Source organism: Knufia obscura (assembly GCF_036327395.1).
Source record: "Knufia obscura strain CCFEE 5817 isolate CBS 148926 chromosome Unknown scaffold_1, whole genome shotgun sequence".
Lineage (NCBI taxonomy): Eukaryota > Fungi > Ascomycota > Eurotiomycetes > Chaetothyriales > Trichomeriaceae > Knufia > Knufia obscura.
Genome location: NW_027042687.1, coordinates 3,606,411 through 3,619,872, shown reverse-complemented (window position 1 = coordinate 3,619,872; position 13,462 = coordinate 3,606,411). Strand labels below are relative to the sequence as shown.

The window sequence follows — 13,462 nt, the reverse complement described above, 5'->3', positions numbered from 1 at the left end:
TATGCGAAGAGTAAATGAGCATAGACACAATTGAACAATTCCTGACTACTCGCAACTTCGTGTCTGCTCCCAACTCTCGTCAGTTGGCTTCTTGCGCAGCACACCGAGCGTGTTATGTTGATGAATATTGACATTGAATTCATGATCGAAATAGCTCTATTTTTGTGTCCGGGAGCACCTCGACCCCCAAAACTGTACTCACGTGAAGCACACTTCCGGCGCTGTCCCATCCCTCTTTCGAGTAGGTCAGCTATTGCACTTGAAATGATAATTCGAAATCACTTTTCTCCATGGTGCACTCCCCAGCACCGAAAACTAGTCCTTATCTCACAATCATATCCTCCCTCCTCGGCCCCGTACCAATCCACTTAATAGGCACTCCGACTTCGGCCTCCACAAACTCGATATACTCCTTAGCCTGCTGAGGTAACTTGTCCCATTCCCTCGTACCCGTGGTCTCGGTCTTCCACCCCGGCATAGTCTTATACACAATCTCAAGGTGCTCGTTATCCATCAAATCAAGATCCGAGGGGAACCCCCGTATCTCGGAACCGTCCCGCCGATTTCTGTAGGCCATTGCAATCTTGATTTCCTCAAAACTATCCAGAACGTCGAGCTTAGTGAAGTTGAGGTGAGTATAGCAGTTCACTTGACAGCTGTATTTGACGAGAACCATGTCCAACCAGCCGCAGCGGCGTTTCCGGCCAGTCGTGACGCCGAATTCGCGGCCGATTCGTTGTAGTTCGTCGCCTGCGTGGGCGTCCTCCTCGGATACGTGCGGGATGGTGTTGTTGAGTTCGCTTGGGAATGGTCCGGAACCGACGCGTGTGGTGTAGGCTTTCACGACGCCGATAATACTGCTGTCTGGATGGGTCAGGCTCAAAGGGCTGAGGCCCGCCAGGCCAGTGAAAACACCGCCGAGACCGGTGTTGGAGGACGTGACATACGGGTAGGTTCCGTGGTCGATATCGAGGAGTAAGGCGTTTGCTCCCTCAATCAGGACGTTGGAGAACAGAGAAGCGTCGTTTTCGTCACTTGGGGGCACGCCATTACTCGTCTCCGGTGCGTCTCCGAACTGGGTACTGGCTTGAATCGCTTTGCCGTTATTTCCGATTGTTCGCGATAGTAACGGCGTCGCGTCGATGGTGTACTCCCCGGATGCCAACTCTGTCCTGAACTCCTTCAGCCTCTTCACCTCTGCTTCGAGATCATAATGTGACAAGGCGTCCTCCCCGTAGGTAGAAATGTAACCTTGATGCAATGTGCGCAACCGCTTTTCCCACTGGCCGTTCTGACCACTGACCAGCATGCCCATCGTTACACCTCTCCGACCGACCTTGTCGCTATAGCAGGGGCCGATACCCTTCTTGGTTGTACCGATCATGCCCTTGTCGCCATCTTTCGAGCGTAGGATTTCCTCGCTTATTCCGTCGACAGCGCAGTGGAGATCGAAGCAGACCTGCGCGCGATCGCTGATCTTGACTCGCTGGCGCACGTTCTGGAGGCCTTTCTCTTCCAATGCGCCTAGTTCCTTGAAGAATGAGGGGAGGTGTACGACGCAGCCGGCGCCGATGAGGTTGAGGGCACAGCTTGGGTTGATCAGGCCGGAGGGGAGGATGTGGAAATCGTATGTGATACCGTTTGCGACGATGGTATGGCCGGCGTTGTTTCCACCGGCAGCTCTACAGCACATAGACGCACTGGCGCAGAGGATATCCACTAGTTTTCCCTTGCCCTCGTCGCCCCATTGAGCTCCGAGGACTATCTTGACAGGCATCCTGGAATAGGTTTTGGCTACCCAGGAGGGTGCCAATAGTCAAACTCCGATCTTAGGAGGAAGTAACGTTTCAGGATCTTTGGTCTGGTGTTGAGGTATCGGGAGGGTGCCAGGTATTCAAATTCAACAGTGTTATGAAGATCGGACCGGCAGGAGGGCTTCACAAATCGCCAGTCGGAATCAGTGACAAGGAAAAGAAAGCAGGTACAGAACTTGGCGGGGCTCAAGAGATTTTGTACCGGGCGTCCTCCGCAGTCGGAAATGACGCATTGGCACGGGAGCGGGGCACAACCCGAGCTTGCCGCCAAGACGTGTTGGTACCTTTAGCATCGCAGCTTGTGGTGCGGCATTTCAGGAGATTCTTGCTCCCAAGTTTATATGACACCTCAATACGCGGCATAAACAAAATAAGAGAGTAACGACTTGCCGTCAGGCCTGCATAAGAGTTTGAAACAATAGTCTCTCCCTGATTGAGCAGCATCGAGTGGGAAACACGTCTACGCAATTCAAGGGCGTGCCACTCGAGCTGTCGGAATGCGAATTCGACATAAAACTACCGCTGATGACTTTGTCATGGAACCCGATAGTTCTATCGCAAGAGAAAACACGTTTGTCGGTGGACCGGAGTCCATATTATAGGATTTCGGAGGTGGCCGAAGTGAGGCATTTCATAACTCGACATGAGTTGAGCAGGATGTGCATATGCCAGGAATTTAACTTCCACCATGGAACGGACTCTGCGATCTCACTTCTATAGACGCGAAATACCAAGCTAGTGTTGTAGCAGGGCAGAAAAAGCTGATAGCTCATCTCATGCGTTAGGATTCGCCAAACCCTCGAGATACTTGTGGGTGTGTGCACGAAACTATTGCTCATACTAGTATCCCGACTCTGCTCGTTCGGTGAGTCAACCTCCTGCTTCTAATCACCGCGTTCAAGCATGTGATCGGGAAATATCCTTCAGCTCCCGCTCAATCTCATCAGCGAGCTCGTGCTTCGCTCTTGTCTCCGACATCCTCAGAGACCTTATGCATTCCTTGAAGCTGGCCTCAACAGTTTCGAAGTGCTTGGTATATGTGGCCACAATGCCTGCTCTTCGTTCTTTCCCTGTCTCGGTCTCGAGCTCCATCTTCTTCAACTTGCCGATCGTTGTAACATTCAGTCGCAGCATGGCCGCAGTCGCTTGCCATCGGTATCGCTCGAACTGTGCTTTCGCCTCGGGTTGGAGGTCATCAGAAACGATGGTACCGATCTCGCTGCAGATCTGGATCTTCGCATACAAAGGTTCAAGTTCTTGACGTGCTGGGCTGAAGATTCTCTCTAGCTCCTCGAAATCCCGCTCGCGGGCTTCCAAATCCTGTACGGACGCTCTAGGAGACACGGCCATTGTCGCTCGGTCTCGAAGAAATGGTCCTGCTCATGAATCAGTATACAGCTTCAATCAAGCTCGCACATTGGTCGACGTACCAGAGAATGTCTTGATCGCTTGAGTCTTGTGTCAACGCAGAAAGTCAATTGAAGTCTGGTCTGCTGCTGTATCAAGAAGGTTAGTTGCAAGAGACCCATACATGTTTGCTCACAGGCTTGGCAGTAAAGTGACAAAGAGTGTTCGTAAGTGCAGTATCCTCGTGTTTGCTGATCACGCCCGATATTTTAAGTGCATGCCGATGGCAAGAGGCAGATGGGCTGATTCCGAAGCCAGATATTCCTCTCTGATCTAGTTCGTGGGAGCACTTCCGGTTGTATGGCATGAGCAAAGCATGACATAGAAGAGCACTTAGATTTAGTAGATGCTGCATGAAAACTCCTGTCTGCTGTTACTTGCTTTGACGGAACGGGAAGCAAAACAACAAAGATTTCATACCATCACACCAGTTTACCGGGGTCTACGAGCAAGGGTAGCATGCCTACACCCACAACCCCAGCCTTACACATTGTTCGCTTTCATCACACCCTCAAACTTTTCGGTAATCTCCTTGCCCACGTCCCCCAAACCAGACTTGCAAAGACTCTCTACGATTTCCTCCAGCCCCTTCATGACTGCCACATTGTTCCTCTGGGTTGCTGATATAATAGCTTTCCGGAAACCCTTCGCATCGTCATAGGTGAAGTCAAACTCAGATACCTGCTTGATAGTATCGAAATTATGCTGAAGAAGCTCGAGCATAGCTTTGGACTCATATCGGCAAAAGGATGTGAGAGACTTTGCCGAGAAATCAGAGACTGTCATGTCGGCGATGTTGTTGCAGACTTCGATTGTTGTCTCAAGCTTGAGCTTCAGACGGTCGCGGGTTTTGAGGCGGTTGAGCAGTTTGGTGCAGTCTTCGCTCGGGCCTGCTTGGTTGGTCGAAGTGGACGGCCGTTGCTTGTTGAAGGCCTTTTGGCTTGCGGACATCGTCTCAGAGGTAGAAGAGCGGTATCACTTGATTGAGACTAAGGAGGCTTCGGTAGGGGAACGATGGGAGGAGGAGAATGCAAAAGAGCTTCTGATAAGTGCCACATCGTAGGCAGATACTTGGACAAACAGCAAACGTAGGAACATTTGTAAAACTCGCAATCCATTGTCATGCTTACTGGAAGCCTTCATAGAACGCGTACGTCTTGTTGCTGAAAGCAACCTCGATCACTGGCATAGCTATTAGCATAGAAATCGTCAGCGGTGTGTCCACCTCAAATGCGTGAACATTCTTTGAAATGCTGCAGGAAGCACAGACAAGTATTGTAAACATGCGTGTTCACGTTTGCACTCGAATTGCAGCATGACTAGATGCATAAAGTTGAGCGTGGCAGATGGAACAGAATTGAAAGACGAAGCAATAGTATGGTCGAAGCGCGTCGTGGGCAGGTATGAGTATCTTATCACGTGATTCGGCGACTCTTTTGCGGTCCGGCACGCTTTGACACGATGAGCGCGTCTTTCCACGTTCCATATCCATCGGACGAAAAGACGAATGTCATCTTGTTTAGAGTATGGTTGTGAAAACCCTACACGCTTTGAGGTTTGGCTTCGTGATAGCCCTTGCTTGAGCCTGCTCTGTCTTGCCTATTCACAGCCATATAATTCCTTCAGACAAGTTCTCGGAGACAAGGGGCTGTGAGAACATTAGGCAAAGTTGTTCTAAGTGAAGGACGCGCCGTGTTGTAGCGCTGCTGATTTCGTCTATCGTAGGTGACTACACTTCTATGCAGGCCAAAGCATGGCTGCAAGGCCGGGTGTACGGCCTGAAGGAAATCGTCCGCACAGAGCTTCGAGATGATTGAGTTCGCCGCTAGCCCGGTAACATGGCGATCGACAGAAGAATGGCACGACTCATGACCCATTGTCTGAATTGGAGGAAGGACGGCTAGATTCATGCTCGTATATTAGGTTACAGATTCCTCGGTTGGTCAGCGGGGGGGTTGATTAAGAACAATATGTAATTCTACTCAACCCGGAAACTTGCCTTATCTCTGCAGGACCAAGACGAATTTCTCGAACACGAATCGATATTGCTTTTCGTTTCAAGACAGAACACCTGCCCCGACAGCACGCGCCTGCAAAACCCTTGGACCTACTATGAAGGGTGAACCAGACGATATCGCCCCTGGCAATGAATACAAGCTTTCGCGTGATGGGCGCGAATCAATTCGCCTATCCGCACAACACTACTGCTACATCGACCGCCAGGGATGGATGTTTCATCCTGAAATCAAGTGAGCGATAAAGGCTACACGACAGCCCCAGATTGCAGACGTGGCGACAGGCACTGGTATCTGGGCAGCTGAGATTGCACAACAATTTCCGGAATCATATGTACATGCTCTCGACATCTCAAACGCTCAATTCCCGCCCAAATGGACATGGAGGAAGAATTTGACATTCGGCCTGTTCGACCTACTCGACGAAGTGCCCGACCATCTGCAGAACAAATTCGACGTTCTCCATGTGCGGTTGTTGCTCGGTGCTGGGCCGGCAGTCGACAAGAGCGTCTTCATAGACTGTTTTAGCAAAATGCTCAAGCCAGGTGGGTGGTTGCAATGGGACGAACTGGCTTGGCCGGCCGTCAGAATTGTCCATCCGCCCATGCTGAGACGAATCCAGGAAACTCGCCTAGAGCTGAGGTTGAACCACACCCAGCTCTAGTGACAATCGCGAAGTACATGGCCATGGACGAGCGCTACGCTTGGTTCAACCGCTTCGAAGAAACCATCAGTGGAGCAGGAGGCTTCGAAGCGATCAATGACAATGTGATTCCTCTTCGGCCGCACCTGCTGAAGATGGAGACCGAATTGGCAGTGGCTGTCATCATGGACATTGTCAATGTATTCATGGCAGCCAAAAAGATCGAGCATGGGCAACCATTCGATGAGATGCAGGAAGCGGTGCGCAAGATACAGCGTGACCGTGACAGTGGAAAGCTTTTTGCCTACAATTGGCATGTAGGCATCGCCAGGAAAAAGTGTTTGCGGGTGGATTGACGTGAAATCTAGCTGAGCTACGTAGCGTGAACATGCTCATAGCTGTACAAGCACCTTCGCAAATGGAACGATTTCGACCGGTCCCGTCAAACCGTACTTTTGATGTCCTCTCTTCACGCTGCCCTCAGCTAGCTTTCTTGCCCTGTTGTAACCCACACTTTCGATCTCATCGTCAGGGAAGGCGTTCAAGGCATTGAGCAACGGCGAAGCAACCTCAATCATCAGTTCGTTCTCGGTGTCCTTCCTGAGCCACTCCGTGATGTCGATCCTCGGGTTGACAGGATCGATCAGGGGGAGCATCTGGCCATTGAGCCAAACGCGCTGTGTGTGGAAGATGGATGGCTGGCGAAGCTCGGCTCCCATCAAGGCTGTATCGCAGCCGGACCAGGAGAAAGTGGTTGTGTACAAGCCGACACCGGACGTGTTGTACTGACCCGGGAGGACGTCCCATGGCACCAGGCCGTCATTGAGCTGGAAGGACGAGTTCGTCTTGACGGTTGCCACATCGCTGAGATTGCTTGTCGCCGTCCAGCTTTGCAAAGTGAGATTCCAGCTGGTGAGGTTCACCAGAGACTTGCCGCAAAGAGAGAAAGTAGCTGATTTCGCAGCGCCGTCGGTCAGGGCGTACCCCTGGACGCCAGGCGAGAACGACCGCAGCTCGATGCCTGACCCGTCTCGTAGTGCTAAGGCTTGGATCGTATCCTCAGCTGATACCACAGTACGTGGAAGTGCTGTCGCGTTCTGATAAGTCGTCGACTGTGTCACAGCGAACATCATGGACTGATTCGTGGCCAGCGTAAACGTCATGTTGATCCTGTGTGAGACGTCGAGGTGCCACTGGGCTGCCGACCTGGTTTCACCAGTAACTTGATCGAGCACGAAGACGTTGGCGTCCTCCTGAGTCGGAGTCTCGAAACCAATCGAAAACTTGCTCGAGCCTCCTTGATTGAAGATATAGTAAAGCTCAACATCTTTGTCGTGCCGCCTTCGAACCACTGGAGGATAATCCTCGATGCCTGAGTAGATCTTCGCCGATGCAGAAGCACCCAGCTTCTCTAGCGCGGTTGAAACATGAGCTTCCTCGTCCACCTGTGCCACGTTGGTAAGCTGCAACAGATCCTGCATGGCGGATTGAACTGCCATCTTGCTAGAACCATCTCTATCGTAGCCAGGGATATCATCCGGAACATCGCCGAGTACCACTACCGGGAGACCTGCATGCGCTAGCTCGAATACTCTGTGCGCTGCAGATACCGTCAGGTTCCGGGCTCGATTTAACACTAATGCCTTGTAAGCAGGGCCTGCTGGCATCAGTACGCCATCGTCCACTTCCACACCCTCCAGCCCAAGAGCGTAGCTACTGACATACTCGTAACTATACCCCGAACGAGTCAGATCATCAGTCTTGAATACTACATGCTTCTTCGTCTCGTCAACAGCGTCAAAATCGAGGTCCCAGCCATACCGCAGGATAGCAACATCGATCTTTGGTGTACCTTTCCTGAGCACCCACATTTCTCGTCCAAACATCTCCATGTACTGGTCGTAGTGCTGCCAAGCAGGCTGTCGAGGCCCGTGCATTTCAGAAAACTCGTAGACAAAGGGCGTCAAGCCAGGCCAGGTGGTATTCACATAATTCGTGCTCGAAGGGTAGCCGTGAAGGATGATCTGATTGACGCCTCCTGCGAATGCTAATCGTGCATCTTGTATCAGCTGGATCATCTGCGACTCATATGCTAGAAACCTGCCAGCGCCCATTTCTGATGAAAAGATGTTCCGCCCGGCGAGATTGACACCACCAGAGAACTGACGGATAGCATCAATAGATGGCTGCCCAAGACTCTCGCATTCCGGAATATCAGCTACTGTTGACGCAGCGCCAACGTCTAGGGGGAAGTTATAGCCTGGTTGATCTGAGTACTTCAGACCAATAGTACGAGCATAATTTGTCAAGTGTTTTCCATAGTCCAGGTAAGCATTGGTCAACGTCTGTTTGAAATCGTTGCGAAAGCGCTCGGAGTCGATGGTATTATTGTAGTCGTAGACTTGACTCGGTGTGTTTGCTCCTCCGAAAGGGCGCTTACCACCAAACAGTACAGGCAGCGCAAGGTAGATCGAGTAGTTGTGATCTTGCTGAAACCTTTCAGCAAGTCCCTGTGTCCAGTATAGTTGTGCTCGGAACTCATTCGAGTCAGTCCACATTGCTACACCAGTACCCTCCTTGTTTAGAGCATTTTGCGCGGCTGACAAAATGTGCTGCTGGTTGGACTGTATAGCCTTCTCTGCACCTTCGATCGAGAAGTGGTCATGAACGTATGAGCCCCATGACCCTGGCTTATTGGGAAGAGCACCCTCAAAACCAGGCACTGCCTCTGGGTAGCCATTTCTGCGGCTGTAGAATGCTATTATCAAGGTGTCTTCGCCTTGTGGTGCTGTGTAATCTCGGCCATCGGTGCCTTCATCGTGCAAGTTTTGCAACGTCGACCAGTCGATGCCAAGGGTTGAGGACGTCTGGTTGTCCGTCGGCAGTATCTGCACTGCTACCAGCCCCTCAAGCTGTTTGTGAGTGACTGGCGCTGTGAAGTTGACCTGACCATCGTAGCCCGTAAGTCGCACAAGCTCTGGCTCTGGAAGGGTACCATTCCATTTCGTGCCTGCAGTCAAAAACACCCTGCCCATTACGAGTTCAGTGTTGAAGCCCGGTGCATCAACTTGATCAGGTGGGTAAGGTGTGCCAGCTGCTTGGTTCGGACCCATGGCCCAATCAAGGAACATGCCATGCTTCCTAGCTTCGTCGGCATACTGTATCAGGACGTCGTTCCACTGCTCTGCCCCATAAGAGTAGTAAGTCGGATCTTCGAGTGTCGGTCCTCTCTGACCGTAAGACTGATAGCTGAGAAGCTCCAAGCCTTCTGAGCCTACCTTGGCCATTTCTGCCACATCTGAAGCCAGTACGCCGTCCTCAATGCAGGCATCTTGAATCCAATGCCGCCACCGCACGCCTGCTCGTGGCGACTTGAACGAATCTGTTCGGTATCGTCTGAGCTCTAGACCGGACGTAGCTTTGCTGCTGGCCGTAGGAAGGCAGTGAATCCAGCTGGGAAAGAGCAGTAAGCTCACTAGTAAGTAGTTCATGGTTGCTGAACGATGTATCCAGCAGTTTCATGCATGTAGCGTCTGTTAAGAGTCACAGTCCGTTCTATGTAAGGATTCTGAGCAGTCAAACGTCTGTTGTCTGATGACCGCGATCCCGAGGAGCATGTGGGCTGATACATACTTTCACGTCGCAACGGGTGCTGTAAGCTGTTTTGGCTACAAGCAGCATCTCGGGCCATGATCGCTCCGATGGAGTAGAATATGTTCCACCACCTGACGAGATGCCGTAGAAGCTTTGACAGAGGCGCGGTGATGAAGGCCCGAGGAAACGCTAGCATCAGCTTCCGAAGTCTTTGTGAAGATCTATGGATCATTTATGAGCAGGCGAGGAGCTTTGGCCTTGGGAAAGGGGAAGTTGCTATGACTTCATCGGAGCTCGGAGGATCATAGAGCGAGCTGGAGAACCCCACACAATCCCGGCCACGGCAGTTCGCGGAGTTCCCGAGCGGGCAAGCTTTCCTCAAATTCCTGTCGAGTAGCATGCATTTTTCATAGACTCACAAGACTCGACGACTCCGTCTCTTGAATCTGCTCGATATGCAGGTCAAGCTCGTGGGGTATCCGCCTCCGCAGAAGCCATTGGCCCCCCGGAGACAAATCATGGAGGGATCTGCGCCTACAGGCTTTATTCATGATTGATCGTCGCCATATGTGGGTGCTGTGATGCTTGTGTTACATCCTATTTCTCCAGCATTGTCGCTGAGCGGCTCAACGATGACCGAGGATCTCCGCCTTGGTATGAGATATGCCTGACCGACCAAACCCTCATCAACGGACTGGTTGCACCAAGAACCCACTGCAGGGCTACATGACTGCTAAACAAGACTACGTCGAAGGAACTCGTGCGAGGTCAATATGCGGCAGCCGTCTGCTTTCTTGGTGAGAGTATGGCTGGCTTCACTCAGCCTATCCTTAGGCGTTCATGCCCACCCATTTGTCGAACAACCAAAGGGCATTGAGCTTCATATCCCACGCACAGCATCCGGTGCATCCATAGAGCACAAGACGTCGTTCTCATCGTTCTCCTTCGAACCGGCCTTCTGGGTCGAGTTCTTCGGAAATGCGTCCCAACCCAATGAGCTGACCTTCCAGCTACTGTCACACATCATTGAGAGGGGTGTCCAGCCAACCATCCGGCCCGGTGGCATCACAATGGATAGCCTAATATTCGATGCTTCAGCCAGTGATCCAGTCCGGACAATGAACGAGGAAGGTGGAGTGTACAGAACCACAGTGGGACCAGCCTACTACGAGAGCTGGTCGAACTTCCCCACTGGTACCAAATTTGTGTCAACTCTGAACTTTGGTAACGAGAGTCTGGATATTGCACGGGACATGGCGGTCGCCTCAGCTCAGTACCAGCGGGACAAGATCCTGTACTTCGAGCTTGGCAACGAGCCAACCAACTACCCTCCAGAGAGATGGGACAACAGCACCGAAGCATACATACGGCAATGGCAAGACTGGACCGAGAGCATAGACGAAGCGGTAGAAGGTGACCTCAGCCGCGGTAAGTGGTGGGCGTCTTCCGCAACGACAGACAACACGAGTCTCCACGTGCGTCCTGCGGATCTGATTCCCGCAGGCGTCGACTCGACCGGACAGGTATCAGAGTACTCCATCCACTCCTACGCCTTTTCAACATGTGATCCCAAACGAGCCGCACTGGCCACTATACCCAACATTCTCAACCATACGGAGCTTGTAAGGTACGCCGACGAAGAAATTTACCCTTCAGCCAAGGCAGCTCTGGATTCAGGTAAAGGATGGGTCATTGGGGAGTTCAACTCTATCTCTTGCTCCGGCGCCCCAAACGTGTCCGACACGTTTGCGCAAGCTCTTTGGGTTGTCGATGTGCAATTGATCTATGCCGTACGAAACGCATCTGCGGTATATCTCCACCAGGGCGCAACGTTGGTCTTCCAGAGTAGCCAACAGGTTAATGAGGCCGCGGATGACGGATCACCTGGGTACTCGACCTATGACCTTTTCTATCCACGAGATTCTAGCAAGCGGGGGCACGCCAGAGCACTCCCGAGCTACGTTAGCCAGCTGTTTTTGGCAGAGGCCTTGAACACTCCAGAGACCCGTGTTCGGGCGCTCGAAACACCTGAGGGCTTGAGTGAGGACCACTTCTCGGCGTACGCCTTCTACAGCGACGGCGCTCTTCGCAAGTTGGCTTTGATCAACATGCAGCTCTACTTCGCCAACTCTACTTCAGACCACACTGTAAGCTTCGATGTTTCGCAGCATTGTGGTCCGCAGGGTAAGGCGTGGGTTAAGAGGATGACGGCGCCATATGTAGACACTGGCGAGACGGAATTGGTAACTTGGGCTGGTCAATCTTTCGAGAATGGAAGTCCTATTGGTCGAGTTGAGGTTGAGGAGGTAAGACGCAATGGAATTGTGGAGGTCAAAGGAAGTGAAGCTGTGCTTGTGCTATTTAATGAAGGAGATGTGTATGGGTGGTAAGTGTTGTTCACACAAGTGTAACTTCAGCCACCTCATATGTGGGTATACACATAGAGGGTAGCCCCACTCATACTTGATGAGTTTATCCTTGCTTTACAAGGTTCTGTGCTCATTCTATATCCGCACACCATGCCTCTATTTCCTCCACCTCCAGACGGAGCTCCTCGATTGCCTTTTGAACAATGTCAGGGTGGTCCAAGCCGTTGTCCTTCTCAACTACTTTACATCGCTGCGGGAACATCTCCAACTCCTCATATGCCCACTCTATGGTAGTCTTGACTATCTCATAGAAGCAGTCGACACGCCAATACTTCATGGTTAATTCCATAGTGTCTTTTGCCTGGCCTGCGACTGACAAGAGATTGGCCTGCAATTCTCCGTCGAAGCGACCTAAACAAGCTCTGTATCTCCTTCGAAAACTTCTGACCAGGTCAAGAACCATTGCAATCATCTCTGGCTCCGTTTTCAATGGCTTTTGTAGCATGTACTTTCGAAGTAGTCCGGCAACGTCCTGACCTACGTCACCTTCGAGGTCGAGTATCTTGCAAGTATGGGTATGAAAGGGCATGATGCAATCCTTGACAAAGCTTCTTTTCAAGCTGGCGTGATTGCTCGATGCATTGTACAGGGATATCGTGAATCGATCGATAGGTAAGGTGTAGAGGCTGTAGAGATCGAGATTTCGTCCTGCCCACTTCTCGGCCTCGTTGAGGGGGTCAAGGTCCGCGTAAGGCCCAACATAGATCGTGTACGCCCAGTTCTTGAATCCTCGCAAAGCTGGCCATGTTGTCAGTGCGACCTCAACAGACTCTTTTCCCATGCAGTAAGAGCGCTGAGAATACTCCGGGCCATATCCTTTAAGAACATCGTCAAAACTGCGGAGAAAGGAAACACCGATGGTCTTATCGTCGTACAGCAAGTCGTATCCCTCGTTGTACAGCTGGCGGCAGACAAGCAGGATCTCTGGGTACAGTTTGAACCTGCGACGTGATGCAAACTTGTCTTCTATGTCTTCCACCTCCAAGCACGTTGATATTCCGTCCAGTGCAGTGCCAGAGTCTGCCATTAATTTGCTGTGAAAAAAGGCCTCGTACTCATGCTCGTCTTCAATATTGGCTCCCCAGTTGTCACCGTCCTCGGAAGTTTCGTCGCCGTCATACGCTGGTCTAGAAAGGTCATATTCGCGAATGTCATCCGAGTCGCGCCGAATGACGGTATCTGAGTCGCCAGGAGTTGCGACTATGGTGGGTATATCTGCCAGCACCTCGTCACAACATAGCAGCTCGCGTAGTATCATTAGTCGAATTTCAGGAGGCTGTCCCATCAGTGTGCACTCAGCAGGAGTAGGCGACGGCATTGTACCGATGAAGCGTCTGTTCCTGTGAGGATCCTAACTTGTCAAAGATGCTAGCAGCTGCGAAGTTGACAGATAACTGTTACTTGTGATTTCATTGAGTGTAATTCAGTACGTGCGAAAGATGGACTGGAAGCAGTGAGGGAGAGCAGGTGCGCGAGGCAGATTCGTTCATTCAGGCAGCACTAGGAGTAGTCGCATTTCGGCTCGATTCATATCGTTATGCACTTACATTAGGCAGGCAC

The 13,462-nt window shown here is 51.6% G+C and overlaps 7 protein-coding genes across 7 annotated transcripts; 2 read left to right on the top strand and 5 right to left on the bottom strand.

Moving 5' to 3' along the window:
• Positions 1-322: 322 nt before the first annotated feature.
• Positions 323-1,777, bottom strand: ADE12 (Adenylosuccinate synthase; the record flags this gene model as incomplete). Its single annotated transcript, XM_064869820.1, has 1 exon — positions 323-1,777. The coding sequence occupies one exon, from the start codon at positions 1,775-1,777 to the stop codon at positions 323-325; it is 1,455 nt and encodes a 484-aa protein (XP_064735317.1).
• Positions 1,778-2,711: 934 nt separating this feature from the next.
• PMZ80_001374 (uncharacterized protein) lies at positions 2,712-3,164 on the bottom strand (the record flags this gene model as incomplete). Its single annotated transcript, XM_064869819.1, has 1 exon — positions 2,712-3,164. One exon carries the CDS (start codon positions 3,162-3,164, stop codon positions 2,712-2,714), a length of 453 nt encoding a protein of 150 aa, XP_064735316.1.
• Positions 3,165-3,704: 540 nt separating this feature from the next.
• Positions 3,705-4,172, bottom strand: PMZ80_001373 (uncharacterized protein; the record flags this gene model as incomplete). The annotated part of the gene is made up of 1 exon (XM_064869818.1): positions 3,705-4,172. The coding sequence occupies one exon, from the start codon at positions 4,170-4,172 to the stop codon at positions 3,705-3,707; it is 468 nt and encodes a 155-aa protein (XP_064735315.1).
• A 1,216-nt stretch (positions 4,173-5,388) lies between these two features.
• On the top strand, positions 5,389-6,235 carry PMZ80_001372 (uncharacterized protein; the record flags this gene model as incomplete). Its single annotated transcript, XM_064869817.1, has 3 exons — positions 5,389-5,470; positions 5,521-5,781; positions 5,859-6,235. The coding sequence occupies 3 exons, from the start codon at positions 5,389-5,391 to the stop codon at positions 6,233-6,235; spliced, it is 720 nt and encodes a 239-aa protein (XP_064735314.1).
• A 36-nt stretch (positions 6,236-6,271) lies between these two features.
• PMZ80_001371 (uncharacterized protein) lies at positions 6,272-9,370 on the bottom strand (the record flags this gene model as incomplete). The annotated part of the gene is made up of 1 exon (XM_064869816.1): positions 6,272-9,370. The coding sequence occupies one exon, from the start codon at positions 9,368-9,370 to the stop codon at positions 6,272-6,274; it is 3,099 nt and encodes a 1,032-aa protein (XP_064735313.1).
• Positions 9,371-10,246: 876 nt separating this feature from the next.
• On the top strand, positions 10,247-11,863 carry PMZ80_001370 (uncharacterized protein; the record flags this gene model as incomplete). The annotated part of the gene is made up of 1 exon (XM_064869815.1): positions 10,247-11,863. One exon carries the CDS (start codon positions 10,247-10,249, stop codon positions 11,861-11,863), a length of 1,617 nt encoding a protein of 538 aa, XP_064735312.1.
• Positions 11,864-11,972: 109 nt separating this feature from the next.
• Positions 11,973-13,220, bottom strand: PMZ80_001369 (uncharacterized protein; the record flags this gene model as incomplete). Its single annotated transcript, XM_064869814.1, has 1 exon — positions 11,973-13,220. One exon carries the CDS (start codon positions 13,218-13,220, stop codon positions 11,973-11,975), a length of 1,248 nt encoding a protein of 415 aa, XP_064735311.1.
• Positions 13,221-13,462: the final 242 nt, after the last annotated feature.